General features: G+C 55.6%; 1 protein-coding gene across 9 annotated transcripts in view; it reads left to right on the top strand.

Moving 5' to 3' along the window:
• Positions 1-16698, top strand: part of KCNQ1 (potassium voltage-gated channel subfamily Q member 1) — a 321449-nt gene that overhangs the window by 233732 nt on the left and 71019 nt on the right. For 7 of the 9 annotated variants that reach the window (XM_074371477.1, XM_074371479.1, XM_074371481.1 and 4 more), the window contains one exon: positions 13575-13650. In XM_074371477.1, the coding sequence (XP_074227578.1) occupies positions 13575-13650 (76 nt within the window). Of the gene's footprint in view, positions 1-3691; positions 3793-13574; positions 13651-16698 lie in introns of those variants that run through there. The other 2 variants (XR_012509482.1, XM_074371484.1) reach the window with 1 other exon arrangement.

Genomic DNA, 16698 nt, shown 5'->3' on the forward strand with positions numbered 1-16698 from the left:
GGAAATGAGCACCAGCGCTTGGGAGAGGACCTGGGTCGTGGGGCGGGGGTCTCCACCAGCAAGGGGCGGGGGGGTGAAGCCAAATGTCCAGAGTGGGCAGTGGTAGCACGTCCCACTGCCAAGAAGCCTGTCCTCGATGTAAAGACCTGAGAATCGCCCATTGTCTTGGGTGGCAGTGATGGAGGGCTTGTGAGCGCAGGTCCCAGGGCTGGTCGTCCAGGGTCACAGCCAAGTCAGCCCCTCCCGGCAAACGTCTTCCCGCTCTTCAGCCCCTCGAGTTCTGGCCCCTCCGCACCTCACAGGCTGTTCCACTGAGGACACAGCTGTCCTGGGCAGCCCTTGACCAGTGTCACCAGCAGTTTTTAAATACAAGCGGTGCCCCCACGTGGGTGGCAGGACCGGCGGTGAGTGTGAACACGGACCTGGGTGAGGCAGGCGCGATGCTGCATCGGGGAACGGCCGCCACGGCCAGGGCTTACCCTGCAGGGGTTGCCATTTCTCCCCCGTAAAATGAGGCCGCTCAGCGCCACGTGTCGGGCCAGCGTGAGGATGAAGTAACTAACACTCAGGAAACATTCCGCCCACCCAGGTTTAGGGGTGCCCTTTTCTGGAGGGGACCGAGGCCAGCACTGCCCACCTGCTCAGCCTCCCCCGTCTGCTCCCTCCTGCCCTCGCTTGGGCCACCAACCACACGGGCCTTCTTTCTGCCGCCCCTTCCCCTCCCCGGGCCTCGCACGCGCCATCCTCCCTGCCAACTGCCATCTTCCTCCTCTTCCTTGTCTCCACTTAACATCAGTTTCCTGGAGAGGCCCTCCTGATCCCCAGATGGTGCCAGGATCCTTGGACAGGCACCATCCCCACACTTTGTAACTCGCAGTGTCCCCTAAACTGTCACCAGGCATTTGTGGAACGGCTTGGTGAGTGTCCAGCTCGCTGGCCAGACCACCAGCCTGTCCACCACGCTGGTCCCCGAGCCCGGCCAAGATTAGTGATGGGGACGGGGCTTTCTGGAACCTGGGCCACTCCTATCTTGGAGTCTCTGCATTTTGGCTTTTCAGTCCCCAGGGCTCTTCTGCAAAGACGGCTTGGCCCAGGACGCCACCAGCGGTGGTCGCTCTCCCGCCTGGCTGGTTTCAGCTCCCTGGGAAATTTGACTTGAGTTGCCCTGAGCTGCCCTGAGTTGAACAGAGTCGAGTTGCCTGAGTTAGATTTAACTGAGCTTAGTCGAACTAAGCTGCCGGTTGATCTGACCTGTGCTGGGTGGTCTCTGGGGGTCCAGTAGGATGCCCTGTTCTTAGAGAAACAGAATTTGTTCCTTTCCCTTGATTCTGGGGGTATGTTGAAATGAGTTATATTTGCCAAGTCCATTTCAGTCACCTGTCCCAAGGTCCTTAAAGAATTTCACTGCCCACCAAAGGGTCTGGCCTGCGCTTGGGGGCCAGCATGGGATTGCTCTGATTTAAGGATCATTGATATGAAAACAGCCTTAGAAAAAATTAAGAACCCTACGCGTTAGTGTTACACGTGTGAAACAATATTTGGGGGGTGGAGTGTGGGCAAGGGAAAGAAGGTGCGTTTTCTCAGGACCCGCCCAGAGCACCAAATATTTTGTTCTGTGTGGGCCGGGTTGTGAAGGACCCAGCAGGCCACCCTCGGAGTCTGGATGTCATTGGCAGGCAGCAGGGAGCTGGGGCGGGGGTGGGGGAGGGTAACAAGGTCTGTGATTTGCCCCTTGGATTAAAAAGCACCCTCTGGCAGCCACACTGTGGGGGATGGATTGGGAGTGGGGAGGCTGAGCCAGAATGGGGAGGCCGGGGGCCTCCACAGCGTCCGGGGAGGGAGTGAGGCCAACCACAGCTGCACTCCTGAGGCAGCCTGCCCGTGTCCGTGTCCACAAACCGCCCCAACGCGAGGGTCCTGCCCCAAAGAAACATGTGTCCTGGGCGGAGCCGGGAGGGCTGGGGGTGGCCCTTCTCCCCCACCCCTCCAAAGCCTGCCCCGTCTCCCCAGAGAAGCTCCTAGCACCTTCAGACACCATCCCTCCCAGCTCTTGCTGTCAGGAGCCATCTGGGACAGTCACCCGCACCTTTGGAAGTGAGCACTTCGGGGGTGTTTAGTCAACACAGAATTGCAAAGCCATCACCACTGCCTAATTTCAGAACGTGTCTATCACCCCCAAACTCAGCCCTGCACCCCTCAGACGCCACTCCCCACCCGCCACCAGCCGCAGGCAGGCTCTCCGTCTCTGTGGACCTGCCTGTTCAGAGCATTTCTGATCAACAAAATCACGCAACGTGTGGTCTTCCGCGACCGGTTTCCCTCGCTCCGCGTCCTGTTCCCAAGTTTCACCCGTGTCGTAGCACGTGTCAGCGCTCCATTCCTTGCCATGGCTGAGCAGCGTCCTCTCAGCGGGTCTGCCTCGTTCCCCTTACCCCCCCCCCGCCCGCTGACGGACTCTCGGGTTGCTGCCACCTTCAGACAGCTACGCACAAAGCCGCCGTGAGCGTCCACGTACACGTTCTTGTGTGAACGTGGGTCTCCGGCTCTCGTGGGCGTTTCACCACACATGGAATTGCTGGGTCACCTGACAACCCCGCACCGCGCAGTCTCAGGCACCTGCGGGCTATTTCCCACAGCAGCCGCCACATTCTCGCCGGCACTGGTCCTCGTCTCGGGCAGCCATCCTGGCAGGTGGAAGTGGCTTTGACTTGTGATACCTCGTGGCTGGAGACACTGAGCATCTTGTCCCCTCTCACCTGTCACCCACTTCCCTTCTTTGGAGAAATGCCTCTTCAAGTCCTTTGCCCAGTTTTTTTTCTTTTTAATTGAAACATAGTCAGTTTCCAAAGTTGTGTGGATTTCTGGTGCACAGCATCATGTTTCAGTCCTACATACACATACATATATTTGTATGTTTGTTTTCATATTCTTTTTCATTGTAGGTTACTGAACACTATTGGATGTGTGTGGTTCCCTGTGCTGTACAGCAGGAACTTGTTGTCTATCTATTTTATATATAGTAGTTTTGCCCAGTTTTTAACCGGATCAACTTGTCGAGTTACAAGAGTTCTTTACGTATCCTGGATACAAGCCCTTTATCACCTACATTAATTGCAAAAACAACAAACAGAAAAATAAAGCCAGCAGCAGGCGCCTCACTTCCTTGTGTTGTAATCAGGCGAGACTCAGACAGAGGCGCAGAGAAGTTTCTTGACTGAGGTGCCCCCAGCCAGGGGAAGAAGCCGTGGCTGAAGGAGAGGGTGAGCTGGAGTGAATCGAGGCCCCAGGGGCAGGGTCTCCAGCAGCAGTGAGCTAGCCTCACCAGGAGACACGAGCTTTGTGCCGGAGTGTGTGCCGAGCCTGGCTCCCGGCTCAGGTGCGCAATTTCTGTGGTGGCTCTGCACACGTTTGGGGAAGGTCTTAACCACCTTTGGTCCCCGCTCCTGATCTAACTTGAGTTTTGAAGGCCCACACAGCCAGCTCAGGCCAGAGCCCTGTGTCTTCACACATGAGCAGAGTCTTCAAGGCCTCCCACCCCGGCATATGGGGGCCTGGGGGCTCAGGGGCTCTCGGACAGGGGTCGCCCTCGGCTCCTGCCCCGGGACCCCAGTGAGTGGGGTGCAGGGACTCTGGGCCTCATGGCCTCAGCCCCGCGGTGAGCGTGACTGGCACGGCGCTCTTCTCATTGCAGGTGGTGTTTGCTGACAGCTGGGAAGCAGGGCTACCCAAGACCATCCTGGGGAAGGGGTGTGACTGGGTGAGAGCCAGGGTGGGCTCTGGCCAGGAGATGAGGTGAGAGAGGGCGGGCTACAGCCTGCCGGGGACCCCCCAGGTGGGCGTGAGGGTGGCCTCGGCGTGGCAGGGGCGTACGTGGGAGCCGTGGTGGGAGGACAGAATGCAGAGAGGCGGCAGCCAGCCCCCATCTCGCCTGGGCTGGGCCCTGCCCACTGGTGGCTCTGGTCTTGACCCCGGTGGGGACAGCCGCGGCTCACCAGCTCTGGAGCCCCCTACACTGGGCGCAAGGTCTGCAGAAGACAGGCCTGGCGGTCCCTTTGTCCACCCGTCCCCAGAGCGCAGTGTCTTCTGGGCCCCGGCCGGGCCAGGCGGCGCACTTCGCGGCCTGTCCTGAGCTGTTTTCTCCAGAAGCTAGCTGATGGGCTGTGTGGCCCGGGCGGGCTGGTCAGAAGTCCAGGGGTTGCACAACCTCACCCCACAGGGCGCTATCTCTGTCTAAAGAAGTTGCCTGACCGAACGCAGGCCTCCCCCACCCCCTCCAGCACGTACGCGGCGCCGGGAGCCAGAGCTGGCCCAGGAGGACGGGTCAAGGGCGGGAAGGGAAAACTGTGGGCAGCGAGCCCCCAGCCAGGCCGGGGGGGGGGGGTGGGCAGGACTCGGCACAGAGCCCAGCCTGAGCCGGCGGGCTAGGGTGGGGCCTGGGCCCCCTCCCGCCCCCACGCGGGACCCTGAGCCAGAGCGGGAGGGGACTCTGTGTCACACGGACGGAGCTCACACACCAGTCTTGCATCAGCACTGCTGCCAGCAGAGAGGCCAGGTCACGAGGCTCTGCTTCCCTGGGCCTGAGAGGGGGACACCTTGCCTTCCTATCAGAGCCATCACTGGGCAACAAGCACATATCAAGCCCCCGAGGGAAAGGTGGGAGCAGCCCGCTGCCTCTGCACACCCTCCCCAAGCCCCTTCCTTTGGAAAGACCTGAAAGGGAGGGTCCCCAAACTCAGCCGCTTTCAGGGGCAGAAGAGCAAGTGTCCCGGGAGACCAGAGGCTGGGTAGTGGAGGTGTTCCTGGCGTGGACCTTGAGGGACAAAGCCGGCAAGGGGCTGGTCCTCTGTGGCTTCAGCGGGCCTCCAGGGCACAGCAGCCCATGTCTCAGGCGAGGGCCGCCCCCTGCTCTCTATTTCAGTCATTTCTGCTTACATTGTCATTATTTCCCCCCTGCTGCTCACTTTGTGTTTCGTTTGCTCTCCTCCTTCTAGTTCCTTGAGGCCAAGATGTAGATCATTGATCTGAGGCTCTCCTTGTCTTTCCCAGATCACCGAATGCTATAAATCTCCCTCTGAGCGCTGCTTTAGCTGCATCCTTCAGATGCTGTCGTGTTGTGTTTTCATTTTTTATTCAGTTTACGATGTTTGTATAACATTGTGATGATGTTGGTTAGAACTTGAAAGTTTGGTAGGATTTGGATAAAGCCTTCTGGGCCTGGTTTTTCCTTGTGGGAAGACATTTAACTACCATGTCCAGTACCTTGAGTAGTTGTAGCATTATTCAAACATTTATTCCATCCTGGTTCTGTTCTAGTGAGTTAGATTTTTTTCCCTAAGAATGTACCTGTTTCCATCTAGGTTCTCCAAAGTTTTTGGCATAGAGTTGTTGAGAATATTCTTTCATTTATCTTTTTAATCTGTATTTGTAGTGTTTCCTTATTTTCTTTTATTACGTTTTTATTTCTATCTTCTCTCAATCAGTCTTGCCAAAGCTTTATCTACTTTGTTGACTTTTTTAAAGAACTGAAGTTTTGCTTTATTCCAAGATCTTAAAGACTTACACAAAGGAAAAGATATACCATATGCATAGACCAGAGACTCAATGTTATAAGGGTGTCAGTTCATTTCTTCCTCCTTCATCTATAGGTGCTCTGTAATTCCAATAAAAACCCTGATAAAGAGAAAGAAAAATACCACATGATATCACTCATATGTGGAATCTTAAAAAAAAAAAAAAAAAGGACACTGATGAACTCATCTACAAAACAGAAGCAGACGCGCAGGCATAGTAAACAATCTTATGGTTACCAGGAAAAGGGATAGGAAGGGATAAATGTGGGAGTTTGAGATTTTCAAATGTTAACCACTTTATATAAAATAGATTAAAAAAACAAATTTCTCCTGCATAACACAGGGAACTATATTCAATATTTTGTAATAACCTTTAATGAAAAAGAGCATGAAAACAAATGTATGTCTATGCATGACTGGGACACTGTGTTGCGCTCCAGAAACCGGCACCTTGTAACTGACAGGCTTTTTCATGAAACTTAATATGATGATTCTAAAATTTCTGTGGAAGAACAAGAACCAAATGTAACCAAGACCTTTTTAAGAAGACCAAGGAGAGGACTTTCCTTTCAGAGGTCAGAACCTGGTGTGACACTACAGAATTGAGATGCTGCCATGTGGGTGCAGGAAATGACAATTAGCCCAGTGAAATAGGATTGAGAGCCCAGAGAAGACCTGCACAAGCGTGAGACTTTGAAGTGTGACCAAGACGGCATTGTAGATCACCGTGAGAGGTGATTACCCATAATGAAAAAGTGAAGTGAGGCCCGCATCTCACACCATATTCAAAAATTCACTCCAGATGAGCCTAAACATTAGACGTCAAATACAGAGCTTATCTCTTAGAAAATGTAAGTCATTTAGTGTCCTTCAACCCTTAGCATAAGGAACTATTTCTCATATGAGGCAGAAGCATTGACTATGAAAGAAAAACATTAATGGATTTGTTTATATAATAAGCACCCCCATTCATCAGAAGGCACCTGACTGAAGTGGAAAGGTCACTGGCAAACTGGGATCTGCGCTAGTCTTCTACGGCAGCTGCAGCAAGTCCCTCCAGCCTGGGGGCTGTGAGCCACGCTCACTTATCATCTTTCGGTTCTGTGGGTCAGAAGTGCCACACAGCCTGAGGGCCTGAAAGTCATCTCGGGCTCATTCCTCCTGGAGGCCCCAGGGAAGAATCCATGCCTGGCCTTCTTGAGCTTCTAAGGGCACCTGCCTCTCTCAGCTCCGCGGCCCCTTCCTTGGTCTTCAAAGCCATCGTGTTGCTGCCTCCGGCCTTTTTTCCATAGTTGCGGCTCCTCTGACCACAGCTGGGGAAGGTTCTCCACTTTTCAGTACTCAAGCGTCTAATTGGGCCCATCTGGATAATCCAGGGCACTCTCCCCCGTCAAGGTGCACAGCCCTAATCACATCTGTAAAGTCCCTAGTGCCATGTCAGGTGACGTTTTCCCAGGCACTGGGGATTAGAACGTGTCTGGGGGAGCCTTTTCCTGCCTAATGCAGGAGTAAACGTTCCCCGTGCATGAATTGATACGGAATTGGTAGGTAGGCAGATTGACTGATTAACTGATCGATTGAAAGAAATCATGTAGACAGTTTGTGTCTAACTAATCAGTAAGTGCACAGACAGTGGAGCAGGAGGATGGCCCAGGGGTGTGCTCGGCCTTGCGCAGTGGAGGGAGCCACGTGGCTGACAGGCGAGCATGCTGCTGACCCTCCTTTCACTTGGCATCAAGCTCAGGGCCTGATCACCAGGGGTGCAGACGGGGCTGGGGGCCCAGGGTCTCTCCTGTACGGCCAGTGGAAGGCATGGTAGGGCCACCACTTTGACAGACAGTGTGGCATCTCCTACAACCCAGCCGACAACCCGGACGTGGCCCGCCCGGGTTCACACCCAGGGAAGCTCCAGTCCGTGCCCAGCTTGTGCTCTCACCAAGCCGGGTGCGCGGCCCCCAGCCACGCACCCACCCAGGGCAGCGAATGTCCTCAGGATGTCCACCCAGAGGGGTCCTTCCACCGGCCAAAATAAACAAACAAGCGACACACAGCCATGTGTGTGGGTCTTGGCAATGTAAGACCAAGGAAAACCATAATACATTTGTAAAAGGTTTAAATCACTGCAGTAGAAAACATATGCTCTTTTTGGGATACACGCAGATAATGATTAAGTCATAGAAACAGGAATGCAGGGAGTGAGGGATGTGGGTTCAGGTGGATGGTGATGCAGAGCGAGGGGGGCAGGGAGGGGGCTGAGTGGGGGATTGTTGGCACCTAGCTTTCATTCTGAGCAGTGGGTTCCTGGGGTTTTCTGTATTATTAAGGAAAAAGTAGGGGACGGTGTGGGTCTGTGGCAGAGTGAGTGCTTTGCATGCGCAAACGAGGTCCTGGGGTCAATCCTCGGTATCTCCATTAAATAAATAAATAAATAATCTAATTACCCCCCCCCAAAAAAAACCTTTAAAAGAGTTTAAAAAAAGGTTTAAAAAGCATATATTTATTGTTTTAAAAAGAAAGATAGACAGAACAACCTATTATATAATGATGTATTAAAAAAGCCATCACAGCCAAGTGAGATTTATTTCAGGTAAACCAGACTGTTTCAGTATCCAAAACTCAATGGACATAATCCATCACATAACCGGCTGGGGGACCCTATCAAGTGACGTGGAAAAGGCTTGATAAACTCTAATGTCTGTCTGGTCCTTCTCTTGGGGTGGGGGGGGGTCTACTTTCTCGAGCAGAGAGGAGGGAACGTGGACACCTCCCACGGGGCTCAGCACGTCTCTCCCCCGGCCCACCTGCCTGGTATTGGAACCACCAGGAAGAGGCACCTGCCACCTCCCTGGGCCCAGCCCAGCCTGGAGAGAGGAGCGGGCCCGCTGAGAAAGGGCCTCCCCTCACAGACCACAGAGGCGTTTGTGTCCAGCAGGGAGGCCAGCAGCAGGGCCGTCCCCAGGGCTGGGGCCAGCCACGGCGAGTCTGAGCAGCACCAGCCGGGCCCTGGCGCCCCCAGCCCGGGCTTTCCGTCAGCCTAGCCGGGATGGCTTGGTTGCAAAGGCCACAGCTTTGTTCTGTGGGGTTGGTGGAGGTGAGGGTGGTGGCAGCCTCTGGAGGCCACTGGGTGTGGTCCTCTGTTCAATCCAAGAGGGATCTAAGAACCCCTGTGGACCTCGGGCCACATCCAGGCCTTGGCGGTCACAGCCAGGAGGGCCCTTCACGGTGGGGCACCTGTGAAGCCCCGCCCTCCGCCTGCTCCCGCACCACTTGGGGTGACTGAAAGAGGGAGGGTTGTGGGGCCGGGGACATCCCCTCCCATGGCTCAGGCCTGGGGCGAGAGGCCTCATGGGGCCAGTGGCCCTGACAGCAGAGGAGGCATCTCAGGGCCTCGGGGCCTCCCGTCGCCTGCTTAGACTCCTCTTTCAAGCCCGTGTGTACGTGCATGTGTGAGAGTTGGTGTGTATGAGCATGTGTGTGTCCTGATGTGTATAAGCTGCTGTCCCCCTCCCGTGTAGAAGTGCCACCATGCCTGGGCGCCGCGTGCACGGGGCACTGGGTGTCCCCGAGAGTGCAGGTGCTCGGGTGCGCGCAGATAGGAGGCGCGGAGACACAGCCCCGAGTGCCTCGTACAGGTGGGCCCGCTCCTCCAGGAGCACGCCGGGGCTCGGGCTCACCACAGAGCGTCGCACACTCCAGGCTCCAAGGCGGCCACCTCCGGGCTACGCAGAGACCGCCTCTCCCTGAGAACGTTAAAAGCTGCTTCTCTTGAAAGCCTTTGTAAAACCTGCGGTGTGATTTATTTATTGCAAGATGCACAAATCCCACATGAACAGGCCAGCTTATTTCTCCACACATACATGCAACAGAAAGTCCTCGAGGTCACGACAGAACATCTCCGCTTCACAGAAGTGCCCCCAGCCCTCCGCAGGGAAGCGCGCCCCTCCGCAGGCAGGCGCTGTCCGGCCTCTCTCGCCTTTGGACCTACTCTTGAGTCATACCGGTCTTCACCTTGGTCACTGGTGGGCTTTCCTATGAGTAAAGCTGCTGTGGACATTTGGGCAGGTGTCTTCTGGGGGACGGGAGTGCTCTGTTCTCGGGAGTCTATGTCTGGAAGTGGAGGGGCCGGTCGTGATGCGGGCCTAAGGCCACCTGGTTTTGGTTTTTGTCTCCATCTCCCTAAGGATAACGATCTCGTCCCTTCTCCTGGGCTTGCTGGCGTTAGGGCGTGCTCTGTGGGGCAGTGCCTGCTCAAGTCTTCTTTTTTTTTTTAATCATGTGGTCGTTTCCTTATTGATTTGTAGGAGTTCTTGGTACATTCTGGATACAAGTCCGTCACCAGAAAACACCCTTTCCTGGCCTGGAGCGTGTGTCTGCATTCTCTTAATGCATCCTTTGCTGTATGGCAGGTCTGAGTTTTAAGGAAGGGCTGTTTGTCGGGTATTTTTATGGTGTAGTCAGTGCTGCTTCTGTTTTGCGACGTCTTCCAAAATCGGGAAGACCTTCTCCTGCTCTCTCTGGAGGCCCGAGGGCCTCTGCCTTCACGCTTTGGCCCGAGACCTCACCTGCATTAATTTTGTGACTGGGTGCGGCAGGAATCACGGTTCAGATTTCGTTTCCTCCAAATTGCTTCAGTACCATTGACTGAGAAGGACGTCCTGTCCCCCACTGGATTGAAATAGCGCCCGGCTTATAAACCCCGTGACCCCACAGGCGTATGTGTGCTTCTGGGTGTTTTATTCTGTCCCACTGACCTGTTCATCCGCCTCATTCTGCTGCCTCATGCCTAACACTCCGTTTCTAATACACTGTTCCCTTCCCTGTGGCTTTACAGGACATCCTGAGCTCTCTGTTTTTTGTTTCTCGTTTTTAACGTATATGATTATGTCATTTGCAAGTAGTGAAAAACAGTTTTATTTTGTCCTGTCCAATTTTTCTATTTTTTGTTTCTCTGTTCTCACCTCAGTGCACTGGCTGAGACTGGGGACAGTGTTAGGTAGAAATGGTGTCAGTCCTCAGCTTTGTGTTTTTTGGGGTTTTTTTTATTGAAGTAGAGTCAGTTTATAATGTCACCTCAATTTCTGGTGCACAGCATCATGTTTCAGTCATACATAGACATACATGTATTCATTTTCATATTCTTTTTCACCATAAGTTACTACAAGATATTGAATATACTTCCCTGTGCTCCACAGTAGGAACTTGTTGTTTATCTATTTTATATATAGTCAACTGTATCTGCAAATCTCGGACTCCCAGTTTATCCCTTCCCACCCCCTTCCCCCCACTGGTAACTGTGAGTTTATTTTCTATGTCTGTGAGTCTGTTTCTGTTTTGTTAATAAGATCATTTGTCTTTTTTTAAAATTCCATATATGAGTGCTATCACATGGTATTTTTCTTTCTCTTTCTGGCTCACTTCACTTAGAATGACGATCTCCAGGTCCATTCATGTTGCTGCCAATGACATTATTTTATTCTTTTTTATGGCTGAGTAGTATTCCATTGTATAAATACACCACAGCTTCTTTATCCAGTCCTCTGTTGATGGACATTTAGGTGGTTTCCATGTCTTGGCTGTTGTGAATTTTGCTGAGGTGCAGGTATCTTTTCGAAAATACTCAACTTTGCTGTTTTTCAAAATTGTCTTATTTATCCTTAGCCCTTTGCTTTTTCAGAAATATTTTAGAGTCAGCTTGAAAATCCTCCCCCCTCCAATAAATAAAAGCACTCTGCTATTGATTGGAATCACATTTGGTCTATACCTCAAAATTCGCATCTTGCAAATATTGAGTCTTCCAATTTATAAGCATATTCTAACCCTCAACTGATTTAGGCTTCTTCAGCCTTTCTCACTAACGTCTGGTGCATTTCTGCGAGGTCTTGTTCATGGCCAGGAGGTTTTTTTCTTAGGTGTCTTATGGGTTTTGATGCTGTTATAATTGGTATCTTTTTACTTCATTTTCTGATTGCTTGTTACTAACATAAAAATACAATTGATTTTTGAATATCATCTTTAAAACCAGTGTTCTTCCTAAATTCATTTAGCAATAGAGTAGCTTATCTGAAAGATTCTGACGGGTTTTTTTTTTTAACGTATATGATTATGTCATTTGCAAATGGCGACAAAGCAGTTTTATTCTGTTCTGTTCAATCTTTCTGTTTTTCGTTTCTCTGTACTCACCTCAGCGCACTGGCTGAGACCGGGCACAGTGCTGGGTGGCAGCGGTGACAGCAGACATCCTGGTCCTGCTCCCATCACAGGAGCAGGTGGATCAAAGCTCACCGTCGTGAAGCGTGATGTTTGTTTTCTTCCTCGACACTTGAGCTGTTTCGATCAATTGCCAAAACACTTCGGGACTTTCTGGTTACCTGTTCCTTGTTCATTTCTAGCTCCATCTCCCTTGCTGGTCGGAGTCTGATCCTTCTCCGCAGGGACGTGCATCTGTGGGCTCTCCGTGCAGCTTTTCACCCTTCTAGCTCTTTGCCCAGTTTCTCCAAATCTCACCCCCACACTGTGCAGCTTAATTCACAGATGCATCGGGGGAAACTGTGTGAAAGGGGGCTCCCTCCTCTGTGCTCCCCCTTCAACAGCACCTTGTCCCCTCCAGCCCTGGGTGTCCTCGTGCCCCGGCCCTGCCTATCCTGCCGGTCCAGGGAGCCGCCGTTTCCCGTTGGCCCGTGTGCCCCACATAGCAGGGCACGCACACACGGGGGCTCCTCCACTTGGTTTCTCCTGTGGGATCTCCGCGCGCGGAGTCTTCGATGCTCCGAAGGCCGCCCCACAGCTGGGGCGCTGTGGGCACCTCTCTGGTTGGTGCGGGTGTTTCTGGCAGAAGGTTTAGTCACCTACAGTTTTCAGACCCAGAATCAAAACCCCACTGGTTCCGTTGGATGTACTTTCTAATATTCTTTTCTCTGTGCAAGTACATGCCATCCATTACGTTTCCTTTTTTCTTTAATTCTTACTTTTTATTGAAGTATAGTCCATTTACAATGTTAGTCTCAAATGTACAGCAAAGTGATTCAGTTCTACATGTACATACGTATTTTCTTTTCAGATTCTTCTCCAGTACAGGTCATTACAACAAATTGAATATAGTTCCCTGTGCTCTACAGTCGGTCCTTGCTGTTTATCTATTTTGTATACAGTAACGTAGATCTGCTGACCCCGAACTCATCTGCCCCCCCACCCCTCTCCCCGCTGGTAACCAGAGGCTGTTCTGTGTCCATAGTCTATCTCTGGTTTTTAAATAAAATCTGTGTCTTATCTTTTTTCTTTACATTCACATACAAAGGATGTCATAGGACGTTTGTCTTCCTCCTTCTGACTCCCTTCACTCAATATGACCATCTCTGGGTCCATCTGTGTTGCTGCAGGTGGCATCATGTCCCTCTTTTCATGGCTGAGTAGTGTTCCATCGTATGAACACACAACATCTTCTTCGTGTGTTTCCTTTTTGGAGGATGTCTCTAGAAGGAAGTTTAGAGGGGAGGCGATGCAGTCCCCTTAGCAGAGTGGCTCAGGCAGTAACTGTCCCTGGCTAGTTTCTCCTGCAGTCCTCTGTTTCCCAAGTGCATGCCTGGGTTGGGGTGGGAGGGTCATAGAATGTTCCAGCTGAAAGGGGCCTCAGCTGCCATCTGCTTGTACCCCCTCCCCACTATACTGATGAGGAGCAGGGAGGCCCAAGGGTAGAAAAATTGGGGGGGCACAGCCATCGCCAACACAGGGCCCTGACTCCTGACCCACTTCCAAACAACCACCAAGGCAGGGAGCCCTCTGAGATCATCCTACTGATTAGAAGCTCCTGGCCCCCAGCTCTCCTCCTTCCACCAGGACGTGGCCTTGTTGGTGTCCGTCCCAGGGGGTTGAGTGTGCTCCCTGTTTCTGGAAGGACCTAGCCCGCGTGCAGCAGGGGCGCTCGGGAAGGCCCCGCGCCTCTGACGGCAGTGAGTACGGGATGCCTGTCTCAGTGGCCACTCACGCCCTCTCTCCCTTCCCCTGCAGGCTGCGGGAGCACCATCGGGCCACCATCAAGGTCATTCGGCGCATGCAGTACTTTGTGGCCAAGAAGAAGTTCCAGGTGAGTCCTGCACTGAGCCCTCCAGCTCAGTGGGAGTGGCTCAGAGAGGGCGCCAAGCCTGCCCCAGGTCACCTGGCGGGAAGCGCCCTGTCCCAGGCCGGCCCAGGGTTCTCATCCCCCCTTGCCCACCCTGCGTGGGTCGGGACAGAGGGAGACCCCGCCCTGCTCTGTGCCCAGGCAGTGTCTCCCTGGCTGGGCGAGACTGGGGGCACTGGCCTTCCCCATCAGCAGCCATTCTGGGCTGAGCCCCCCAGCAGCCCCTCAGAGCCTCCAGAGCCTAAGGCTGCCAGAGGAAGCCGGCTGGTGGCAGCCTCCTTCCTCCGTGGGGACAGTCCCCTGTCTGAGGAGCAGGGCCGGCCTCAGCCCTCACTCTGGGAACGTGTAGCCTTAGGAAGCAGGGACCCTGGGGGGAGGTCACTCTTTCCCTAAGTCTTGCCTTTCAAATGAGCCCTCGACAGAGTCAGGGTGGGGGTCGCCCAGAGCCAGCAGCAGCCTGCACACCCCAGAGGGGCCACAGCAAGGCCGGGGCAAGAGCTGCCATCTCCGCAGCCCCCTCCAGGCGACGCCTGCCACCCCAGGCTGCAGGCTTGATGCGGCTCCACACGGGTCCCTTAGCGGAGACCCCACCTGCCCGGGCCACAGAACCAGACTCAGTGGGGGGGTCCGGACAGACCGCACCCCCAGGAGTGCTGGGCCAGCTCCTCCCCCATCCGTAATGCGCGGGCCCAGCCTCATGCAGCCTCTGCTGGGACATGACCGCCATCCGTCAGCGCCCCGAGGACAGCCCCCCGCTCCTCCCGCCGCACGGCGGCGCGCGCGCCCCCCTTGGCCGGGGGTTTGCGCCCTCAGTGCCCCGCGCTGCGCTGCTGCCTGCCCGTCTGCCCGCAGCCCAGGGGGAGGCCTTTCCCACCAAACTGGGCCAAGTCGTGCCAAGGCTCCCGCCCGGGCCTGGGACTTCTCACTGTTGAGACAAAAGAGTCGTGGTGAACGCTCTTCTCGGCCGGCGCTGGGAGGTCTGCCCAGCAATGCTCTGGGCGGGATCCGACGGCCCTGGTCAAGGGCGTCTGGGTTCTGCGGCCTCTCCTTCCCGGAGGGCCAGGGGCTGCACTGGAGGTGCTGGCGGTGCTGGCGGAGGGTGGTCTGGTAGAGCAGGAGGCTGAAGGCGTGCTGGGGGTGGGGTGCTGTTCTCCCCTCGGGGGTCAGGTCTGGGCAGGAGTGTCCCAAGAGCAGAGGAGGCCACAGGAAGAGCCAAGATGTGTCACCTTCACTGGCCAGCAGCTGGCTGTCATGGCTAAAGCCACAGACACCAACCTGGGGGAGCAGAGGGGTCGGGGGGGCTTTTCCAGGGCAGGACGACTCCCAGCCCGAGCAGCTGGGCCGCCTCGGTTTCAGAGCAGGCCCCCGCAGGACAAAGCCACAACCCGCTGCCTGGGGCTCAGTTCGGATGTGCAGGCCTGTGCCAGGGTGGACACCGGCCTTCCTGGGCGCTGCTCCCAGAGTCTGGGGCACCCAGCAGAGCAGACGGAACCTTGGGGCCCATGGCAGGCCCAGTTCGGGGGTGACATGGGCAGCTGCCAGCTCAGACCGCAGGTTGCCGTTGGCAGAGGGGCGCCCACAGTGGCTGGAGCAGACATGGGCACCAGTGAGAAAACTGGTCGCTGGCTTTGGTGGGGGCCCTGTCCTCCCTTCCAGGCCAAGGGTCTCCTCTTCTGCCTCAGGACATGGGCCAGGGTGCTGTAAGTGGCCTGTGAAGCCTCTGGAAACCCCACTCTCCCTGCTCCCTGCCCCTCCCCTGTGCCCAGGACCCCTGGGGGGCCCTGAGGAAGCCGAGTGAGGCCCTTTGAGTGGAGGTGTGCCTCCTTGGGTACAGAGGCTCTCGAGCAAGGAGGGAGGCCTCACCTGCTGGCCCTCGTCACCAGGGGCAGCCGGCGGGGTGGGGAGCAAGGGGCCTCCAGGGAAAAGGGACCCACCGAGGAAGAAGCAGTGGGCAAAGTTCCTGGCAGAGAGGAGCTCCGTGGGGCTCCGGGGTGGCCCCCCCCCCGCCCCAGGCCCAGCTGTCAGGGAGGCCTTCCCTCCGCCTGCAGCAGCCTGTCTGTCTGTCTGCCTGCACGCCCACCCCATCTGGCCTTAGGGGCTGCAGGCATGGCGGGTGGCCCCCTGCCTGCCTCGCTGGCCGATAAGCCCCCGGCTGGCCGCCCCGCGTCTGGCCCGAGGAGCCAGAGACTCTTAGGCCTTCAAGTTTGCCTTGAACTCCCAGGTCCACCGGCGGTCAGTCTGGACAGCCCGGCATTATCTCGGCTCATCTCGGGCTCCTGCTGCTGCCGCCAGAAGGAATTAGCTCTGGAGAGAAAGCTGAGATGACCCCTCGGCTGGGCCCCAGGCAGCCACTTGACAAAGGCCTCCAGGAGCGCTGGCCAGGCCTGGGGGGGCGGTGCCCATCGGCTCCACAAGGCGCCGCGGGGGCCTGGGGCCCCGCCTGGCCATGGGTCCTGGGTGTCGGTGGGGCACCTCCTCCCTGGACAAGGTGAGGCCCAGGGGCCCTGCTCACGGCCCCACCCGCCGCGGCCCAGCAGACAGGCAGACGCGTGCATACACACTCACTCCCGCACACTCGTCCTGTATTCCCACTCCACCCCACGGGTCCATTTGCACATGTGTGTGCACACAGAGGCTCTCAACACACTCAGGTGCCCACACTCACCCTCATGCATGGCTTCCTGCGGTCTCCGAGGGGCCAGTGCAAGGACCTGCTCCATCCCAGGCCAGGCCCGCCCCGGACCCCCCGCCGGGTCTGGAGGTGCCACGAGCCTCACAAAGCCCTTTGGCCCAGAGGACGGTGGGTGCTGTGACTCAGGGCCACCTCCAGTGTGCACTGAAGGTCAGCTCGTGCCCTGGGCTCAGCCACAGCCACCATCACGGCCGCCCCAGGCCGTCCCGTGTGAGCAGCTCAGGACTCCTGACCTATCTCGCCCAGCGTCTTAGTTTCCCCTCACCCCCCTTGTCAGCCAGAGTGAGGCAGGACTCAGCGTCTCCGCGTCACAGGACGGG

This window comes from Camelus bactrianus, chromosome 10 (genome assembly GCF_048773025.1).
Source record: "Camelus bactrianus isolate YW-2024 breed Bactrian camel chromosome 10, ASM4877302v1, whole genome shotgun sequence".
NCBI lineage: Eukaryota > Metazoa > Chordata > Mammalia > Artiodactyla > Camelidae > Camelus > Camelus bactrianus.